General features: G+C 27.9%; 2 protein-coding genes across 2 annotated transcripts; one reads left to right on the top strand and one right to left on the bottom strand.

The window, feature by feature from the left end:
- The first annotated feature begins 86 nt into the window (after nucleotides 1-86).
- Nucleotides 87-1,004, top strand: OCT59_012205 (uncharacterized protein). Its single transcript, XM_025310250.2, has 2 exons — nucleotides 87-581; nucleotides 661-1,004. Exons 1-2 carry the CDS (start codon nucleotides 152-154, stop codon nucleotides 897-899), a joined length of 669 nt encoding a protein of 222 aa, XP_025184198.1. The 5' UTR covers nucleotides 87-151; the 3' UTR covers nucleotides 900-1,004.
- OCT59_012204 (uncharacterized protein) lies at nucleotides 910-5,736 on the bottom strand. The gene is made up of 8 exons (XM_025309103.2): nucleotides 4,854-5,736; nucleotides 4,548-4,766; nucleotides 4,061-4,473; nucleotides 3,530-3,974; nucleotides 2,871-3,420; nucleotides 2,436-2,760; nucleotides 2,196-2,360; nucleotides 910-2,102 (listed from the first exon to the last, which is right to left on the bottom strand). The coding sequence occupies exons 1-8, from the start codon at nucleotides 5,042-5,044 to the stop codon at nucleotides 1,330-1,332; spliced, it is 3,081 nt and encodes a 1,026-aa protein (XP_025184199.2). The 5' UTR covers nucleotides 5,045-5,736; the 3' UTR covers nucleotides 910-1,329.
- Nucleotides 5,737-23,868: the final 18,132 nt, after the last annotated feature.

Raw genomic sequence — 23,868 nt, 5'->3', positions numbered from 1 at the left:
TGAGATTATCACAGCAAAGAGTCACGTGATATACAATGGTGCATGCAATGTGACACAAACGGCTATAAATTTTCTCATAATTCGGCGATTTATGTTTAACGCGAAAACTTTTTATTAAATTATATCAGATATTTCTTGGAAAGTAAGAGAAATGGGAAAGAAGAAAGAAAAGAATTCAGAACCACGTTTGATACAACATAGAGAAATATATCAACGAATGAATTTTCTTTATCAAGCAGCAACATTAATGACAACAATAAGTGCAAATATAACACAACCATCACCAATACTACCTACAACTTCCACGTCTCAACAACCTTCCCTATTATATTCTTTCTCAGATCAAGAGCAAGAATTACAACAAGGACAATCTAAAATAATAAAAAGTAATGCAACGACTAACAAAACTAACTTGGACAATACGAAAAATTTAGCTTCGTTAGGTAGATTTTATATAAATACCATGAAAACGATTGGTACGAAACAAGTTTTACGTATAGATCCTTCAATAAAACGTACAATTTGTAAAAGATGTGAAACAATTCTGTTACCTGGAGTAACATCTAAAGTTCGAATTAAATGTAAGTCATTTTATCCGTTCATTTATGTATTAATAAATCTCTTAATTAAATTCTCTCTAATTTAACTAATTGATATTAGCTCGTCCTGAACCTCACCTTCAAGTTATGTGTACTGAATGTAATACTTCAAAAAATTATTCTGCTCGCAAAGGTTATCAATTATTTTCTGAAAAACCCGAAAATATCTTCGGATCAAATGAAACATCATCAGGAGAAAATGATGAAGTTACACAACAACCACCTCATCATCAGAAAAGAAATAAATCAAAACAAAAAAAAAGTTATAGTTCAGAGTCAAAAGAAAAAATAAATAAATAAATAAGGTATTTTAACTAATAAGTTCTTAACTTCTTTTCTATTTCATAAAATTTTTTTTTTCTTTTTGAATAATGAAAAAAGTAAAATAATAATAAATGACATTAAGAAAATAAAAAAAAATCTCTTTCACAGTAAAAACTCCCATTAGCTAATAAATAAAATCCTTCTTAAATTAAGTGTTATTATTTACTATTCTACAAAAAATAATGTTGAACAAATAAAAACAACAAGGTATAGTGGTTGTATGTAGGATTGGATTATAAATAATTTTTTTTCTCTTGTGTCACTACTGTTATTCATGATTCAAATAAGTAATAAAAAGGGTAATAAAAACAATAATATTACTAAATAATAATATATAATAATGTGAATCGTATAATGTTCCATTCTTATTTGTCGTTACTTCATCTTTCTTTAAATCCTTGCCGAGTCAACTAAATTGATCGTTAATTTTTGAAAAGAACGGACTCATAAATTCAAAGAATGCAAACTGTGATGGATTTGTTCCATATTTATATACGAATTTACTAGCCAAATAAGATCCAAATATGGCTTTTACGTAAGGTTCGGGTACTCTTTCCAATAAAGTATCTAATCCTAATCTGTCAAGGAGTAATTGTGGGAATGCATCTCTTAATACGGTTTTTCTTAATGGTTCATTTGACCATAGAGATGATTGTTGCATATTTTCGTTTAGATCTACAATGGCAAGACTGAGTTCGTCAGAAATAATCGATCGTGGTTTACCAGTTCTTCGATGTTCTCTCCAAATACATTCAAATTCTAATTCTGCATTCTTTTCAATAACTCGATGAACTTCTTTAATATATTCATTATAGAATGCTGGAATAATATTGTCATGGACTTGCATGTTCTTTTCAAATTCTTCATCTGTCAATGCAAGAGCTGCTAATACTTCCAAAGAAGATGATGTGACACCACCTTTGTTGGCTGATGCATCCTTAAATATTATAGCACCAGCTTGTTCTAATCTAACACGAGCTTCTTGAGTAAAGAAGAGATTGGCACCTTCTACAATATATTTGAATCTTGGTTTACCATTTTTATCAAGTAATAAATTAACATTGCTAAGATCAACAGCTTCCGGTCTACCGCCACATGGAACAAAGAGTTCAGCTGAAACAAGATTCATTAAATGAAAATTATTACGGAATAATAAACCGTCTTCTACAGCTTGGCCACCTAATAATTAAAGAAGGAAAAAAAAATTTTTTTTTTAGGAAATTTTATAAATAAATTATAATATTGCAAAGAGAGCTTTTATATTTAACATACTTGGTAATTTTATATTCTGTTCATCTATTAAAACTTTAAATCCATTTGGTGACAATTTAGAAGCCTCGAAACGTGAAACCGTCAAACGATTTTGAGCCAATCGTTTTAATTCACTTCTATCAATACCTTCAGGATCACATATTACACCACTACCATCGACGATAGCTAAAAACAATGCAAAAAATGTTATTTAATATTCTCATTGAAAATATATAAGTCAATTAATTTTTAACCACATACCAACTGTGCGGTCCTTTGAAATTTTAATTTCATTGCTACCCAAATCACCATCAGGTCCACCAGTTTGGAATTTTGAAATCTTGGATTCCTTGAGACCAAATTTTCTATATATTCCGAGTACATACTGATGTACTGAGCGAGTTGTCATACCATAAAGATCATGAGGAATACCACCCATTGATTGACTTTTGCCAGTTGTGAAAGCTTTCCAGAATGAAGCACCTCTTTTGCGAGCATGCGCACTAGCCCAATCAACAAAATTGGCAGTTCCTTCATCTGGCCCAAAGAATAAAATTTCTGGTTTATTGTATAAATCAACAATTTTCTGTTCAGAAGTATAAAATAAATATATATATTATAAATATATATTGTTAAATATAAATATAAATTGAAGAGACTCTTGAAAATTCTGAGAGTTATCTTGATATACTTTACCTCTTTAATACCGGGAGTAGTTCCAGGAATCAAAAGATCAAGAATACTATCAACATATTTTTCAAATGCAACCCGATCTTTATCTTGTTGCGAAATGTCCAAGAGAATTGTACCTTTTGAACCACCTTCAGGTATATCCTTATTTTTTCTTTGTTGAGTTGCAGCCAATGCATAATTTTCATCAAAGAGAGATCTCAAATTGATACTGTATGATTCCTTATTTCTAGAACGAATAATACGAATGCCACCACGGGCGACATCACGGAATCTCAAGTGGAAACCGCGGAATTCAGAACCAATAACGAGGAACATACCATAAAGTTTGGAAGGATATTCAATCGATGGCAAGAAAGCAGGATTAAGACGGAAGGATAATGCTACTTTGGTTGGTTGATAGAAATTTGTTTTAAGAACATGCTTGTTGAAAATCAAGAAAGATTCAAACACCATAAATTCGTGAACATTTGATGTTGTCTTTTTGATTTTATCCAGTAGTTCATCATCATTGAGCACAACATCAGTTTGAATACGTTGGAATGATAATGTCGGTCTTTTTTTTTTTGTTCATAAGCAAAAATTAAAAGAGAATTTTTGTTTAAAACAATTATTGAAACAAAACGTTACAATAAAAAAAATATATATATATATATGTTACTTACTCAAGAGCAGCGGCACGTGGATTAACATAATGAGTTAATGCAAAGTTAATGTATAACAAGTGAATTAAATCTGGATACATTTTTATGATATCTAAAATATATTCACGCGTAAAAGCATCCGAACGTAACCTCTTTTTGATCTTGTTCAAAACTTCCGCATGAACAGGATCATTTTGATCCAAAATATTTGAAAGACTAACATACTCATTACCCAAACGATTAAGGAAATGTTGGGCAAAAATCCAACCAACATAACCATAAATTGTTTCTTGAACAGACAATTTTCCACTTTGGAAAAAGTGTTGGAATGGTGTAGTAGGCAAACAATAAATAAGCGAAGCTTCTTTAATGACTTGATGAATTGAATGTTCAATCGGAGAAGATTTGGAACTTGGAAGTGGATTAAGATATAGACTCATCACAGTAACACCATTTGAAAATTGTTCTAAAAATGATAATTATTAAAAGAGAATATTTTAACTTTTTTTTTTAAAAAAAAAAATTTTTAACAAGTAATAAGTAATTACTAACCGACATATTTTCTAGTAGAATAAAGTTCATAAAAATGATAAAGATCTGACATAGCTGAGAAGAAAGATTGAGTACTGCGTTGTCTATAACCAATGACAAGACGTCTTTCACGACTTCCTTCTACTTCAAACATTTCAATCACTGGACCAGTTCTTTTAAGAACAGCTTTCATAACATTTTGATAGATTTCCAAAGTATTTTCAGTGGCCTTTTCCAAAAATGTTCTATCACCCACAAGACGAATGTCGGTTTCTTCGTCAGGAGAAGGATTTGATTTCACAAAATCACATTTAGCAACAAAATAGCAACGAATTTGGGCATTCACAGAAGGTGATACATTTCCACGAGAACGATAAGATTCCAAACGATAAGCATTAGTAGTATTGCTAACATCTAAATAATTAAGATCGATTCTAAAATAAAATAAAATATGAAGTATTAGAATACTAAAAGTTTAATAAAGATTAAATTAAATCATAATGAATACCTTCTTTCATGTTGAGGACCAGTTAATTGAGAAATACCAGGACGAGATGTATGTATATATACTGCGGCTTCGTCAGTTTCCCTTTCTAAATTGATATCAAGTTCACTTTGTTGATTCTTCGTATAAGCATAAATCTTTGCACCATATAAGGCCAAAATATGGTTTGCAATAGTATCAATGTTTTCCATAGTAAAATACATGTCATCGATTCCAAGATTCCTATTTAATCAAGTCATGTGAACAAATTAGGTAATGTTTAAAAACGATACACGTGAAACAGTGAGATGAGCTATTAACATAACTTACCCGTAGAACCAAGAAACTTCGTGCCTGACAAGATCCTTGGGTATAAAACCTTTTTCTTCCAAGTATTCACAAACTTTAAGCATTTGGTCTGCCTTTCCTTCAAAGATATTATCACTATAACCACTTGAATCTTTTACAATACTATTTGTGGGCATAAATAAACCCGGTACTCCTCGAAATCTTTCAACCATTTCTTAAAACTTAAAACTTATAGAAGTACTAAAGGTATTGTTTTTTAAGGTATTAAGGATGTAGTAAATTAAGTTGAGCTAGTAACGGAAATTAAGAAAAGTGGTGGTATTTTTATATATTTTGTTCTTTTCCTTGTTTTTTTCGGTTATTTCGAGAAAAACGAAAAGAATAAATATATAAACAAAAATTATTAAATTAATTATAAAAAAAAAAAATGGAAAGAAAATAAAGAAAATATATAATCTTTGTTAAAAAAAAATTCGGGATTAAAATTAATGAATTGGGAGGGGAGGGGGGTATTTATTTATACGAACAATATAAAGTAGCTATTAAATCTACAGATATTAGTGGATGATAATTTAACTTTAAATTTAGGAAAGGAGTTACAATTATAAAATGAACACAGATCTTTTTTTTTTAAATAGCGGTCAGTAATCGATAAATAAAAATTTTCTTACAAAATAAAAAAAAAAAAAGGTATGAATCTCTAATAAAAATTGTCTCCGAAATTTGAATGTAAAATCTGTAACCTTCTCCTAATTTTAAATTTACAATGTACTTCCTAATTGGACCTAGAGTTATTATAAACTTTAGGGATCGATCCCCCACAAAAATTTTTGTTAAAAAATGGAAAAATGTAAATGAATATATATATATAAATATTTTAGAAATATTTGAAATAAAAACTTGGAACAAAAAAAATTAATAATAATAATAAAAAAAGAAAAGAAAAGAAAAGAAAAAAGAAAAAAGTAAAAAGAAAAAAAATCAAAAACTTTCTTTTTTCAAAAAGCATGTATCATGTGCATCAGAATATGAGATATATGCATTTAGATATTTTGGCCGATCTACACAAACGAAAAAAAATGTATTATTATTTTCAGCCAATTTTTTTTGTGATAAAAACTCAATGACGCCCAAAATTTAATCGGAATTGACCGGACTTGAAAAAAAAAAACGAACAAGAAAATAAGAAATATTAGATTATCTTGAAACAAAATCTTAAAAACTAAAATTAGTAGCGTGGTAAAAAAGATGACCGTGGAAAAATTAATTGGATAAGGTTACGATTTATTTATATTAATGTACACAATGATCATCATATCGTGGGAATTTTTCCAGTTAAGTAATTGTGGGGTTGCATTCAATGCATATTTTTGTGTATTACAGCCAAGGAAGAGTAACGGAGAAAAAAAACAAACAATTTAAATTTAAACAATTATTTTGTTCGTTTAAAAAAAAACAATATATTTTTATTAAAATTTTAACAATATATAATATTCTTCTCTTATGATCTAAAAGTAACTTATTTTATTATACAAAATAATCCATTGTGTAAAATGTTAAAATATAAATATTTATAAAAGATTAAAAAAATTAAAAAATTTTCTTATTCGAATTTTAAATAACATATACAACAAAATGTGTCTATTAATGCATTTAACTAAACTATATTTGGAAAATTATAATTAAAGTTAAAACCTAACGCATATATGGAAAAATATAAACAATGCAGTTGAATATAGAAATAACACATGAAAAAAAATAAATTATCTCACGTGAAATATAGTGGTAATACGTAATTATTAGTAAAGAAAACCGTTTCTTATATTCTATAATGTAATCTGTCAATTGTTGAAGTTATCTTTCTTTACAATGTTTCTGTTAATCAAGTAAATCATTCTCTTCTTTCTCTTCTTTCTTTTATCATCTCCATATTTACTCCGGGTTTTTTTTTTTTGCTCGAGCCATTTTGATGATTCAGTTACCGAATTAAGATTCATTCTTAATACTTGTTATCCAAGAAAAACAAGTAAACTCGATTATAAAATTTATAATTTTTTTTTTTTCATTAAAGTTCATATGATTACTGTACAACATAATGACCATTGACTATACGTGGCAATGATTTTTGTGGGGGATGATTTTCGTGCATTCAATAACTAATTCTGGTCTTATAAAAATGATCATTGGTACTTTGAAAGAAAGAAAAATAAAGTAACTTAGATGAAGATATCAATTTTTTAAAATTCATGTGAAAAATAATATTTGGTACGCCAAAGATATAGTATTATTATCGTTATGAACTGCATGCATACTTATACGTTCATTATTAAAAATTTTACCCCATGTTACATGTTACCCATGTTATTATTTTAAATAAGAAAAACTTTTATTTAAAATGAGAAAATTTTACATATTAATGCTATCTATAGGGTGAACCTATTCGTACTTTTTTACAGAATGAATTTCAATTTAGAAATTAGAAAATTTTTTTGCTATTATGTAATAAACACGTGATTTATATTCCCATTATCGTTATTTTATTCTTGATTGTAGATTTACCGCTGTACATTTTTCACATTATTTCCAAAATTCCTATCTCATATTAGGGCTTAGTAATGGTTTTTTTTTAAAAAAGGAGTATTTAATAATATATTTTCTTTAAATAAATCGTTATTCTAATGTTACTTGTTATAAGAACTCAGTCAGGTATAGTTAGACACATTTTAATGACATAAATGGTCATCTATTAAACTGAAAATAGAAGTTTAATGGGACATTTATGCAATAATTTATTCCATTATTATATTTTAAGAATTTAATTACGATAAATGTATTTTAAGACATTAATTTTCAGAAATCCCCCCTTGCAGATAGAGGCTAGGCCGCTAGGGTTTCTTAACCAACCACGCGGTGTTAATTTGGCCCACATAATATATTTTACAATAAGGGGTCAAGATGATGCCACCAGGTGGGTCAAGTCTGATACTTTTGCACTAGGTTATTATTGATCTCTTTCTATTAACAAACCAGTTTAACCAGTTCCGTCTTCCGCTTTTTTTATCAACCGTTGTTTAACTTACTTATCTAGATTAATAATATAATGGAATATTTGAACTATTATTATTATTATTAAAATTCGTATATGGATTATCCTACATACACAATTTACTAAGAGAAAAATCTAGCCTTTATTTTTACACTATTAGTTAATTTGTTAGTAATAATAATACTTTTAATTAATTACAAGTCATTAATTATAGTTAACTTTATTATAATCCCCAATTTTTGCAATATAAAAAATTTATACAAATATTATTTCTTTCTTTCATATAATATAAAGTGTTAAGAAAATAGTTGTACTGATAAAAACCTAAATATCTCAACAACTATAAATGTTTAAGCAGCTGAAATTTTATTTATAAATTTCATAATATCCTTTATTAAATATTGTTGATTTAGACGAAAGAAATATAAATATATTTTTAAGTATTTATTTTATTTTGAATCTGTAAACAATTATTATACACATTGAATTTCTTAATAATTAATAATCTAAATTTGAATATTAACATCCCCTTTTACAACAACATATGAAAACCATCACAGAAAAAGGTATAAACTTTTTTTTTTTATAAAGCTTGGTAAAAGCTTTTTGTTTAAATAAATTTTATTAAGATTAAATTTAGATTTAGCATCCTTGTATAATATTTAAATTTAACCTCTATCCTCTAAGATGGATGTATAAATATATATAAATTTTATAAAAAAGAAAAAAATTATATCTCAATTTTAATTGATATTATAAAATGATTTATTAACTTTAATTGGCTAATATTAATAAAACAAATGTATTAGTATTCTATAAAACTAAAATTTAAAATATATTTAATACTCTATAAAATTTTATTTAAATAAATATAATATTATACTTTTTCAGTAAATTTTTAAATTTATTTTATATATTTACAATTGCTATTTATCATTTCCTTCTTTCTTTCTCTATTTATTACCTATATTTTTGTAAAAAGTAGCATTGCACCTTATTTTATTACAAATATAACATTTATAAAAGCCTTTAATTTTAGGTATTTTTTGTACTTTTTTACTTTTTTAACACTATTCATATATTTTCACTGAAGTAATTACTCTTTATTATTGAAAATTTTATTTAGATTTTTCACATTTTGAAAATTTAATTTAACATTAGTATTACTTTTATTTATTAGTATTTTATAAGAAATATTAAATATTTTACTAATAAAAATAATATTTAATATTTAAATCCAAGTTTTTAATAGGTAAATAAGTTGATCCATTAAGGTAATATAAATTTGAATTGGCACCTGCTAAGAAAAATTTGACACAGTTTCTTACTAGGTTAGTTAATAGACTGATAATAATTAGTTAATGATTTAATAAAGATTAAATAGCAGGATTTAAGAGGTTAATAATAGTTTTAATCAATTAAATACATCATATAAAATGCAAAAAGCTTTTCAACTAAACTAATAATCTAATAATCCATTACAAACTGATATATATTAGTTATTTAATAGGAGGTTAGAATATCACTGAACTGTGAAGCAGTTTAGATAATATTTTAATATCCCTATCAAATAATTGTATTATTCAGCAGCCACTAATGATCATTGTATAAATATAATAAACTATTGATTAAACAACGTAAAAAATATCAATAATAATTATGCAATAGTAATTTATTTATATCTTAATAAAAAAAATATCAGTATAATGATGAAAAAAGCATGATTCTATTTAGCTGTAAAATAACTAATATTTATTTATTAGTTATATTTGATAATCAATTTTTGAATTTAAATAGAATTTGTCAATTAAATTTAAAATTATAAACCTGATATTAACAGATATCAGTTATAATTTATTAATAATAGATTATAGGTTTAAACACTAGTAATATTATCAATAGTAAAACTTTTATTAATAGCAAATATTTTATTAATTGTAAAAATAAAAGGACTTAAAATTTTAATAATAGTGATAATATTTTTATTAACTTTTCAATCAGATTTTCTTCTAAATATAATTTTAGAGAAAAGTAGTTATTTCATTATTTTCTTATTCAATTGCAAATAAAGTGGTAATTTACACAGGTTGAAAAGTGAAAAATCAGGCATCAATCAGTCACTAATCGGTCACCAAGCCATAGCACGACATGCCATTCGATTTGCGTGATCGAGTTGCGTTTTTGCCAAATATCGTCGCACTGCAGCAGCTGCTAACTTTTGATCCTGCTGATCAGAGAATCGAAATATAGCTCATTGAATCGTCAGCAAAGACCTAATCTAATGGTAGTAAAATCGCATTTTTAGGATTAATAGTTAGTAAAAAATTAAATAAAATATAAATGATACATTTTTATTTTTATATTTTACTTAATTTCTCATCAAGTATTAATCCTAGAAATGAGATTTTACTACCATTAGATTCGTCATGTTAAGACGATTCCAATGAGCTATATTTCATTCTTTTCTGATCACTGGATCAAAAGTTAGCAAACTGCCTGATTGGTGATGATATTTGGCGAAAATGCCAATCAGGCACTAATCAGCTACCTGATTGGTGACCGATTGGTGCCTGATTTTTCACTTTTATGCTAATTTTCATATATGATTATATAAGTTTTTCTTATAAATAGCTTCTTTAAATATAGGATAATAGTTGAAATTATTATAAATTTTTATATTAATAAGATACTCTTATTTATAAATTTATTATAATAAATACCAATAATTTTTTTGCAAATTTAATCCATCTTGATATATATCTTTATACTATCATTTTTAAAGTATCATACTAATTAAAGTTGTTTATTAAAACTAAGAAGTTTAGCAAATTAATAAAATAATAATATCAAAATGTTAAAAAATACCATATATTACTCAACACCAAAAAGTATTGAAATACAAACTTTTTATCAATTAATGCTACTTAAAAACATTGAAAAATATATAATACAATACATAAATACTGAAAATCAATATGGCTATTAAAAAATGTATATACAGTCAACTTTCTTTATAGTCACACATTTGGGACAGTCCATATTTGGTGATAATGAGCAAACAGTCTTTTGACTTTATCTTTTATTATAATTTTTAAACGAAAAGTACAATAATCAAATTGAACAATATTACAAATAGAATATAGAAAAATAAACATAAAAAATAAAAGAACTAGCTTCACGATTCATACAAGTAAAGAAATCTAAACAAAATAAAATTAAGTAAAGAAAAACTAAACTATTACAGAAACGCATACCCCAACTTTACCCGAAGGCCAGTGAGAGTCAACTATCCAGCATATCCTAAGAACCAATCCGTTACCAAAAAGAAATCCTAAGTAGAGGCTGAACTGTTAAGCGGCGCCAAAAATCCAAATGCGAAATCCAAGATCCCCCACGGATTATATAAAAGGAAACCCAAGAAACCCAGGAATCCAAGGAAGCTGTTGCCAGAGAAGGTGTTGAAAATTCAGGAGAAATTTGTGAGGAAGGATGAGAAATAGGAGAAGGTCCAATAGCGGACGATTTCATTTTATTAGTGATGCCTTGAGCTGATTCCCAATGATGAAAGAAAACGGAACGGCACAACCAAATTTGAACATAAAGATCAAAGTGAAAGTCATGCAAAGGTGCATCTAAAATAGACCGTATAATGGATGATGAAAAGTAAGTTCCAAGAAATCCTGTAAGGGATATCGGTATAAGACCACGTGCGAGCCTCAAAACAGAAGGCGAAGGAGGGTCACAATCCCAACAATCAATAGCCATGAATTCTGCAACAAAGAAGTCTGGTAAAGATATCAAAGGAGTCGCGGAAAGAAATTTATCAAGATAAACAGTTTGAAGATCCAGTAGAAGTGTTTTGAAAGTATTAAAAGGACTAAATTCTGGTAAAATATAAGGACAAGTCCATAAGTGGTCTAAAGTCTCAGGAGAAGAGTTGCATTGAGGACAGAGCCAACTCGTATCATAAACATGAGGTTTTCATTTCTGGAGAGTTGTGAGTGTCGGAAGCATATCCAATAAAATCTTAATACGGAAAGCACAAAATTCCGAACGGCCATTCCGATAGGAGAAAAATAGCTTTTTGTTGTTAAAACAAAATTTGGTACAAGCCCAATCAATGTTTGAAATAGAGGAATTAAGATTGAATCTTGGTAATAAAGCAAGAGTCAAGAGATTCTTGGCATCAAAAATGTCTCCAATAAATTTCCAGATATTCATATCCACAGGTAAAGAGTTAAATTGTAAGATGCAAGGAGCCAAAAGTGCGGGCGATTGAAGGGAAAGATGTGAGTCTGTATGGGCAGCTTTGCTAAATCATCAACATGATTATTCAAAGAATCGTCAGCGTGAGCAGGAACCTTGATTAAAGTAACTTCTAGACTTTTCTGTGAAATAATAGCTTGTACCGAGAACCATAAAAGGTGGTTGGATTCTTTAAGCATTTTTGGAATAAACGGAGTGTCCATATATGTAGACCATAAGGAAATTAATTGAGCACAGTCAGTAGTGACAGTAATCTTGGAATTCTGAGGGAGGGAGTCCAATCCATGTAATAAAGCAAAAATTTCAGAACGCAATGCAGAAGGAAAAAGAGAGGGAATGATATTATAATGAGATTTAAGAATAAATCCATCAGAATTGATAGCAGTCCATGCATAAGCCATCGAAGGTAACAAATGACTAGAAAGGGGAAGGAAAGAGCCATCGATATAAAATGTAGACACCGAAGAAGGAAGTTGGATATCGGAAATACCAGGCACTTGTTTGTTCATAGGAAGTGGCCGGACTGGAGCAAAAAGATGAAATAATAATAGAGATTTGGCATAGTCTAACGAGGCGGAAAGTAAGACCGAACGAAAGTATCCGCACGTGCATGTAAGTCAGCGCGCTTCGTAGGTAATCTGATAAGACTTGATAGAGGCACATAAGAGAAGCACTTTTCAGAGGGACATCGTTTAAGCAATGTTTTGGAAGTAGAGGATCGCGGGATAGCAGAGGTACAACCTTGGCATGCAGTGAATTTGGATAATAAGTCATCAACAGATGACGCAATCCAATGTGAAATAAGAGCTTCATTTCGCGAAGCAGGATAGGTAATGATCACACGGCCAACAAGGAAAGAGTTAGTAATGCAATTAAAAGAAATAGCCCATTGAGGATTAAACAAATAATTTTGACTAATATCTATACAGGAAATAGAAGCTACAGTATGAGAATTAGGTATTCTAAATTGCGGTAAAACAAAAAAGGAAAGAGAATTAGAAATAACAATAAGATTAAATAAATAATTAAACCAAGCAGGCACAGATCCTTTGTTCGAAACTCGTTTAAGAAAGCGTAAATCTTTCCATGAAAGAAGCCGAGAGCCACACGGAGTAACCAATTGGGCAAGAAAACGAGTACAAAATTTTTTTGAACATTTTTCATGGAAATAAATAAATCTTTCGGTAAAATCGACCGGAGTGAAATCGCCGGGCGTAAATCTTTTCTCAGAAGTCGGAACAATAAAGACCACGTGATATTCAATCGAGAAGAGAATAGTAAAGAATTGAACAAAGAATGCGTTCGCAAGGAAAATGTATGGGACCATAGTTCCAAGTCAATAGTAGAAGGACAGGCATCACAGTCCAAAAAACCTTGGAGATAAGTAATCATATAATTGGCAAAAAGTTTATATGAAGGATGAGAAAAAATTTTCTGCCATAAAGCCACATGAGATGATAGAAATCGACCAAATGCATGTTGGATAGAGAACGGCAACAATGTAAAAAGCGCGGAAAGAGGAGTGACTGAGACCAAACCAGCCTTCTGTCGAACAAGAGAAAGTATTGGAGAAACCATGCGATTAATGGTAGATTCAGCAAATACTGTGGTTTGTACTAGGCGAAATTTTAGCTTTGGAAGTAAAACAACGTTATAAAGATATGTCACATGTTGTGCCAAAAGTTTTTTAGGACTGAGTAGAGCAGCCATGTCTTTGACCATGGAAATACTTTGATCATGAACAAAGCGAGAGGAAGCTGAAAGGCAAAACTAGACACCTAAAAAACGAAAAGATTTGGATAAAGCTAAAGCTTTTAAAGTAAGGGTACAAGTTGGGATTAAAGGAGATGGGAAAAGATCAAACACTACAGTTTGAGAAAATTGTTCAGAAGAAAGAAGGATATATTTAGCTGAATTGGCTTGAGTATTATTTAAAGTATAAAATTCAGCTGTAATGGAAAGGCGATCTTCAATTCCTCGTTTAGATGAAGCAATCAAAGTAGAGTCATCCATAAATGTAATATGTGAGACAGGAAGGTTATGTTGTTCATATTCAATCGGGGAATAGTCCAATAATGCAGAAGATTTCAAAAGGAAGGGATCACAAGCTTCTCGGTTAAGTGTTGTAAGCAAAGGATCCGAATAAATCACCCATAATAACGGGGAAATAATTTCACCCTGGTCGATACCGACTCTAACTCTATATCCGGAAGTATCACCATAATGAGTAATAATTTTGTTATTGCGTCTGGTGAAAAGATTGATAATAAATTTTATCAACAAAGGCGGGATATGTAAACGGATTAAAGCCAATTTGAGCATATTTAGATCAATTGAGTCAAAGGCCTTAGAAATGTCCTGGGAAACAATCCATAATTCTTGGTCATCAGTTTTATCAAAGCGGCGTTGATGAATAATTGCATCAAGCATTTTGATAGGAATGTCAGTGGATCCACCTGGTAATCCTGCAAAATTACCACCCTGAAGTATTTGGTTATCAGCTAGGATTTTTGAAAGACGAGTTGTAACGACCTTGACCACACATTTCCGAACGGTTTCTAATAAAGTGATAGGTCGCGTATTCTTTAATTGAGCGTCAAATTCATGAGGCTTCGGAATGAGATAAACAAGCGCTTCACGCCAATCAGCAGGAATATCTCCATGAACGAGGCAGGCATTGGCTAATACAAAGGACAAATTGAAAGCTTGTTCAGTTAAATGTTTGAGCATCTCATAAGAGATCTTAGAAGGAACCGGAGCTTGTTGGTAGGCGCCAGATTGATAATTGTTCGCCCATTCACTTAGGATAGGAGGCATGACCGAGTGATATAAAGACGAGTCAATATCAGAAATAGGAGTATATGCTCTATGCCAACGTGGAGGAAATTCGTCAATAGAAAAATATTGGATCAAAGGAGGAGTAACAACCGATTGGAAATGTTTGATAGCAGCTTGTTTGATATCTGAAGGCTCGGTAAGTAGTGTGGGTTTGGAGTCAATTACAACCAAGACTCTATCAAGAACGATAGAGCGATGTTCCACTGACAGGGCTGAAGAAATAAAAGAACCCGACGACGTAGAGAAATGTTCGTCTCTAAGAGCAATATAGTATTCAATGGAATCTACACGATGTTGATGAAATTGTGTGGAAAGATAAGCAGAAACCAGAGCTTTTTGTGAACGCAAAAATTTGACAAAAGCAGGAAGTGGCGTTGTACTATAAGTAGGTATAGTATAATCTGTTAAAAGAGATTTCAAAAGAATCAATTGTGTAGGTAAAGAATTAATCATTTGCGAAATTTGAGCGGGACGACTAATCCTAGTTGTGGTCAAATTAAACAATAATCTATCCAAGAATTTGTTGATAGCAATAAACATTGTAAGCTCAGGAGAATATTTATGGTGATGAGTATTGGATACATGTTGAAATGGTAAAGAATCTATGGCACCTCCAAGCATAGAACGTTTAAGAGCGTGCCAAAGTTTGTCCAAGGAAAGAGCTGAAAGTGAAGATATGGAAGGATGATGTCCCTATAAAAAATATATATACGGTTAGTATCCTGTATTTTCGTATTTTGCAAACAGTATATTTATAGTATTATTACCATATAATTACAGTATTTTCACATACTGTATATATTCGGTATTCTGCACACCGTATTATATATACGGTTTGCATACAGTATATTTTTCCAGTTTCACCCGTATGTTTTATACTTGTAAACAGTAGAAAAACCGTATGTTTTATACCAATAAACAGTATATTGTTTTATATTTTATATTGCGAACAGTATACTTTTCCAGGATAAACCGTATATTTTATACTGATAAACAGTACTTTTTTCCAGTTTAAACTGCATATTTTGTACTGATAAATAGTATATATTATTCAATTAAATCGTATATTTTATATTTGCAAACAGAATTTAAAATGCATTTATAATCAATAAAATTTTTATTAAATAATATTAAATATACAAATATTTTTTTATAAATAATATAAATAAAAAACTAGTATAAAATAATATACTATTTGTAAAAAAAATAATATTAGCAAAATATAAACAAAAAAAAAGAAATTTAATTAGTAATATTATCATTATTTTAAATATAAAAAAGGAATAATAAAAGGTTAGTAAAAAAAAGAAATTTAATTAGTAATATTATCATTATTTTAAATATAAAAAAGGAATAATAAAAGGTTAGTAAAAAAAAGAAATTTAATTAGTAATATTATCATTATTTTAAATATAAAAAAGAAATAATAAAAAGTTAGTAATATTATTAATATATTAGTTAGATATAAAAAAGTAATAAAACGATAGTAGTAATGTTAGTAATATATTAAAAAAATTAAATAAAATACATAAAAGTAAAAAAAAATATAATTAATATATGTTAACATATAATATTAATATAAAAATAAAAACATAAAACGGTGTACATATAGTTGTTTAATTAATATTGTTAAAATTCACCATTACAATTCCAGAGAGATATTAGTGAAAGTAATTGTTAATTGATATACGAGCATATCACTTTTTGTATAATTAGTAGTTTGGTACAAATATATATATTATATATTATCAAAATAAGTTTTTTATTTAATTTTTATTATTATATGTTAAAATAATTTTGGTATTCATTTTTATTGTCTTTTTTTTTCTAAAAAAAAAGAAGAAAAAATAAACAAAAAATAAACAATAACGTGTTATTAATGCATGTGATCGGCGATCAGCTGAATTTTAATTGGTTAAATGTAGAAATGCGAAAATTAAAAAGCAGAAGTATTTTTTTTAAAATTTAAATCATACAGATTGTTTTTAAAGTTTAATTAGTAATTTAAAAGTTCTTTTTTTTAATAAGAAAATTTGTAAAAATTTTTCTTAATACTGCTTAATTTTTAAATTAAAGCCTTAATACTAAATTAATTAAATTAGAATTAAGAAAAATTTGTGAGAATTTTCTTTGATACTGCTTAATTTTTAAATTAAAGCTTTAATATTAAATTAGTTAAATTAGAATTAAGCAGTATTAAGAAAAATTCGCAAGAATTTTCCTTGATACTGCTTAATTTTTAAATTAAAGCCTTAATACTACTAAATTAGTTAAATTAGAATTAACATATGGACTGATTTATGGAATTAAGTTTTTATATTCAAAAAACTAACTTTATTAAGAAAATGCTAATACAATTTACATGAAAATGATAGATTCACACCGCTGATATAAATAAAATTGATTTGATTATATTATTTTTTGATTTTTTTAATAATATCATTAAAATTAAAAAATTTAAATATAATTGTCATGACAAAATATTGAATAACTTAACGTGTATGTGTGCTAGACGAATGAATTTATATTCATTAGAAAGAGGTAATCAAGAGCTATCCATAAACCAAATATCACATGAATTGGATCACAAGTTGCTGAATAATTACGTTCAATATATTTATTTTTAACCTTTGACTTTGATCGTTAATATCTTCACATCTAGTAATTCGATTTGAATAATCTTTTTTCGTTCAGGTAGAGTAGATTCTGGGCTTTCATATGAATATAAATATATGTGTTTAACATACATGTACGCCGAGATATTAACGATTTTGTTAATTGAATAAAACTCTGACACAAAAATTTTTAAAATTATAATTCTTACCAAAAGATGATCTTTACAGGTATTATTGGGCTCTTTTTACTTTACTTAACAAGTTTTTATTTGCCATTTCTGTTTTAAATTGAATAAATTAATAAAATCAATTTTAAAAAGTAATTAACAAGTAGAATAAAATTAGTATAGTAAAAAACAAAAAAAACCATCTCAAAAACTCTAAATCATAACTCACATTTTTATTTTGTATATATTTTTACTAAAAAAAAGAAGGGAATAAGGTTAAAAATAAATGAAAAAAGATTTTTCTAATTAATAAAAATTATTAATATTTGTTTTCTTACTTACTGATTAAAAAAAACCTGCTATATATGCCTATAAACTTTTCTAAGTCACCTAACAAAAATCTGATTGAAAAGTGATTGAAAAGTGATTGAAAAAGAAAGTAGTTGCCATTGTTATTTTTGAATAAACGTTAAAAAATTTTTTTTTATTTTTTGATAGATTTAGATCATCTGATTATGTAACACATACAATTTAAGCTTGTGAAACATAATTCTTGTTAAAATGTGCAAATCTTTATGTTTGGCTAATTTCACGAATTGGCAGATATAAGCAGTATTAAGAAAAATTCGCAAGAATTTTCCTTGATATAGTGCAGAACCTCTATACTCAACTACTTATGTATAGTAACAATTGATTGATTATAAATTTCTAAAAAAAAAATTTTTTATATTAAAGTAAAAAATTTAACCGATAATTTTTATAGATATGATCATTAGCTTTAAAAATTATCAGTTATTTTTTTTCTAAATTAAATTTTGGCTAAGTTTTAGCTGTTTAAAAATCTGTAATTTAAATATACTGACAAAATTTAGTTAAAATTGAGACTAGTCTAATTTTTGCATTACAGATCTTTTTTAACCACATTTAATGTAATATTAATTATTATTTTACTTCAGATTTTTTTTTCAATATGCTAAAAAGAAAAAAAAGTTCTAATATTGCAAAAAAAAAAATTAATAAACAAAATTATTTAAGTATAGGTTAATTTAATGTTATAAATAATGATATTTAAAAGACAGTTCAGATGATAAATTTATAAACAAAAGAATTCAAAAATTAAGTAATTTTACTTTAATTTAATCAAAAAATGCATATAATAAAATATAAATCTCATTATTATGTACCTGATTCATCAATCATCAGTTTATAATGAAATACAATAAACAAATATATTATATAAATTTTTATATCATATAATTAATAAAATCCTAATTTCTGATTGGCTAATATATGTATCACATGATGCTTACATAATCTAAAAAATTGAGACTTTTTTTTTATTTTTTAAATAAATTCCTTTTAACAAATAGAGTTTAATTCTTTTTATAAAATTAAAATTCAATCATAGAATCAAATTTTATTTAAATTTTTTTAAGTTCCTATTATAGAGGTTCTGCACCGTACTGCTTAATTTTTAAATTAAAGCCTTAATACTAAATTAGTCAAATTAGAATTAAGCAGTATTAAGAAAAATTCGCAAGAATTTTCCTTGATACTGCTTAATTTTTAAATTAAAACCTTAATACTAAATTAGTTAAATTAGAATTAAGCAGTATTAAGAAAAATTCGCAAGAATTTTCCTTGATACTGATTAATTTTTAAATTAAAACCTTAATACTAAATTAGTTAAATTAGAATTAAGTAGTATTAAGAAAAATTCATGAGAATTTTCCTTAATACTGCTTAATTTTTAAATTATAATTTATAAAAATGATTTATAATTGAGTTTTGAATTTAGTATTATCAATCGGACTTTGAACTTAAAAATTAAACAGTATTAACAAAAATTCTTGTGAATTTTTTAATAATTGTGATTTTACATCAGTGAGTTTTAGGGTAGTACATATTAGCAGATACTAGTATTGTTTGATGCTTTAAAGTGTAGAAAAACTTACTCTATCACACGTCAAATAAATAAAAATTGGCTGATTTTAGCTATATTTGTCCGATCTGTGACTTTTTACAGCCGTATTACCAATTCTTAACCACATTTTTCAGTTTTTTCACTATACAAAAAAATTGTATATACATTATGAAATATATATTTTTATAAAAAATTATATTGTAATATTGAATTAAAATTTAAAAAATATTTTATTAAGCAATATTAAATAAAAAACTAATCTTAAATAATTAAATTTTAAACAAAATACATTAAGAATATAAATTTACTTGTAATTTAATGTAATACGCACAATTATAAAAAATTAATAACTCCACAAATATTAACTGTGCCTTCATTAAAATAAATATTCAAGTAGATTCTAAGCTGCTGAACAATTTTTAATTAATAAAAGAAGTCGATTTACTTTGGCTAAAGTGCTTAAAATACGCTCTGAAGTAACAAAATGGAAAAAATAAAATTCGTAAATGAGTACTGTTGTGAAAATCGTGAATAACTCATCAAGTATTAACTGTACCTTTGTAAAAATTAATATCCAAGTAGATTTTGACATGCTAAACAACTTTCAATTAATAAAAGAAGTCAATTTACTTTGACTAAAGTGCTCAAAATATGACAAAACGGAAAAAAATAAAATTCGTAAATGAGTACCATTGTGAAAATCGTGAATAACTCATCAAGTATTAACTGTACCTTCGTGAAAATTAATATTCAAGTAGATTTTGACATGCTAAACAACTTTCAATTAATAAAAGAAGTCAATTTACGTTGACTAAAGTGCTCAAAATATGCTCTGAAGTGACAAAACGGAAAAAAATAAAATTCGTAAATGAGTACCATTGTGAAAATCGTGAATAACTCATCAAGTATTAACTGTACCTTCGTGAAAATTAATATTCAAGTAGATTTTGACATGCTAAACAACTTTCAATTAATATAAGAAGTTGGTTTACTTTAGATAAAGTGCTCAAAATACGCTCTGAAGTGACAAAATGAAAAAAATAAAAGTCGTGAATGAGTACTGTTGTGAAAATTGTAAATAACTCATCAAGTATTAACTGTACCTTCGTGAAAATTAATATCCAAGTAGATTTTAACTTGCCGAACAACTTACAATTAATATAAGAAGTTGATTTACTTTGGCTAAAGATCTCAAAATACGCTCTGAAGTGACAAAATGAAAAAAATAAAAGTCGTGAATGAGTACTGTTGTGAAAATTGTAAATAACTCATCAAGTATTAACTGTACCTTCGTGAAAATTAATATCCAAGTAGATTTTAACCTGCCGAACAACTTACAATTAATATAAGAAGTTGATTTACTTTGGCTAAAGATCTCAAAATACGCTCTAAAGGTAAAAAAATTTGTAATTTAATACTACTATATAATATAAAAAATGTAAATAATTCCAAAAATATTAACTGTACTTTTATGATCTTAACAGTTTTAAACTTACTAAACTACTTTTAATTAAAAGAATAAGATTTACTTCAGCCAAAATGCTCAAACTATACTTTGAAATATATGTAAAAAAATATAATATTTGTTTATATTTTAAATTATGAGTTATTTAATTTAAATGTATTTATATTTAAGAAAAAAAGGCAAAAAAATAATTATAACTGAAATAAAAAAAAAATCTAAGTTAATAAATAAATATTAAACCGTAATACATAATCACATGTTATATATTAAAATCGAAAAATCCTATTACAAATAACCAAAAATCGGCAATTTCATGTTAAAAATCAGAAATATTATATTAAAATCAGAAATATTTATTAAAATCGGAAATATTATATTAAAATTGCCAAAAAAATCAGACAGCCATATTAAAAAGGGCAAAAATCTGATGTTTATTTATTTGACCTGTGTATATCTGTAGAAAATACGTTATAAACGTATGAATTTTAATATACTGTAGAATAATACGTATACCGTATTCTTTATTTACAATATTTTTGTGAACCGTATACAAAATACTGATATACAGTAGAAATGATATACGTTATAGACGTATGAATTTAATATACCGTATCACACAGTATGTTTACCGTATACTTTATTGTATTTTTTACTAAGCACATTTTGCGAACAGTATACATTATACTGATATGCCGTATGTAAAAATGCAAACTGTATCAAAAATACGTATATACAGTATAAAAACTGTATACATATTTTTTATAGGGTGTGTGGCCAAATATAACTCGAGACGTGAATTAACTTCATTAGAAAAGGTGTCTCAAGTATCTTCTTTTAAATTCTTATAAAGAAAAATGGTGCGTTGTTCGCTTTTCTGTTTTAATCTAGCTTTGGATAAAGTAGCGAAACATGAGCTAAAGTCAAAGGCCGTAAAGAGTACACGGTGATCAGTAAATTGATTATCATTTAGCTTAGGACAAGATTCAACATGAGAGAAAAGACCGGGAGCAGGAAATCCAGGGGATGACCAAATATAATCAAGTCTTGAAGAACCATTTTGGTAATAAAAGGTAGGACTAGGACCTGAAATTGAAGAAATATGGGATTGATGATCCGTAAAATATCAAAAAGAAAGTGATCGCAAAATTTTTAAATGATGTTGAGGAAGATGTGAATGTGAAAATTCATCTGCATTAAAGTCACCAAGAATGACAACGTGATAGTTATTAGAACGGGCTTTATCAAGCCATAAATTGAGTTGTGCAAAAATAGCATCACGTTCTTTGTAATGAATAGAATGATAAGGAGGAATATAAACGGAAATGATAGAAATTTTTGTTTGATGGAAAAAAAGATCCAATTTTAAAAGACGACCTTTCCAAGGATCAATTTTCTGAACATGTTTATGTAAGGGATGGCGAAGCAAAAGACTAACACCATCATAAGGACGTGAATTAGAAGGGGAAGGAGCCCAATAGGACTTAAAATTATACTGGGAATGTTCATTTTGATAAATAAATTTAGCACTAGAAGAAGTAAGACGAGTATCGTTTAAAGATAAAACGCCAAAAGAAGAATGGAGAAAATAATTTAACAAATGCAGCTGACGAACAGGGGAGCACAAACCATTAACATTGATTTGTCCAAAATTAATAAGAGGGGAAGAAGAAAAAGAAGAATTGTTAGGATTATTGATATTATTAGGTATCGCACTATCAGGGGGGTGAAATCCCTGTGAAACACCCAATATAAAATGGTGTTCAATCATTGGAAGGGGAGGGTTTTGAGGGAGAGAAGGAGTCCAATTTTTCCATAATCGAACCAAGTTGGGCAGAAAGATTCTTTTGCGTATTAGTAACATTAGAAATTTCCAATTGCAGACGGGAAGTATTAGCATCGGGGGTAATAATAGTAGGTCGGGAGTTAGGTAAGGGGACATGTCTTCGTGATAAGATGGAGTTAGGGTCCAGAGCTGAAAAGGATGCATCAGGAGAAGTGTCCATAAGAGAAGGGGAAGTATGGGGAGGAAGATTGAATCCAGAATTTGTGTCTTGGGTTGGAGCATCATCCCATCCATTATCATAAGAATGATTTTGATTTTCATGATCATCACGAGGCGGATACAAATCAGAGTCACCAGGGTTGTCATAATTCATCATTGATTCAAGTTCAGATAGCCTATACTCATGGGCTGTGATAGTATCATTCATCCAAGAGACAGTTTCCTCTAGAGTATTGAGGGTGATAGCTATCTTTTTGATCTGCGCCTTTAACTCATCAATGATGTGTTGAGGAAGCGTACAATTAAGGTTGTTATTCAGAGAAGTAGATGTAGTATTGTTAGGATGAAGAGTGTGCGGAGATTGGGTAGAACCAGAAGAATTTGCATTGTTCCTAGAATCGGTATTATTGTTATTGAACTGGTTGCTACAGTTAGGAACATTGGGACGAGAAGTGTTAAGATTATTATTAGTGTTGTTGGTTCTGGATGAGGACGAATTATTACGGGATCTAGAGGTGGATCTCGATCTTGAGCGGGAATTGGATGTATCATGTGATGGGTGCGAATCCTGATGACCACGTTGAGGACCAGCATTAAAGCGTGAATATAGTTTGTTAAGGCGATCATCCACTTTGTGTGCGGGACGAGGGTTACATACAGAAGGGGAGCAACCTGAACGTCCACAGACATGACATAAAGTGTGAGCTTCATTA

The sequence above is a fragment of the Rhizophagus irregularis genome, chromosome 2 (genome assembly GCF_026210795.1).
Source record: "Rhizophagus irregularis chromosome 2, complete sequence".
Classification (NCBI taxonomy): Eukaryota; Fungi; Glomeromycota; class Glomeromycetes; order Glomerales; family Glomeraceae; genus Rhizophagus; species Rhizophagus irregularis.
This window is presented reverse-complemented; position numbering and strand designations above follow the sequence as displayed.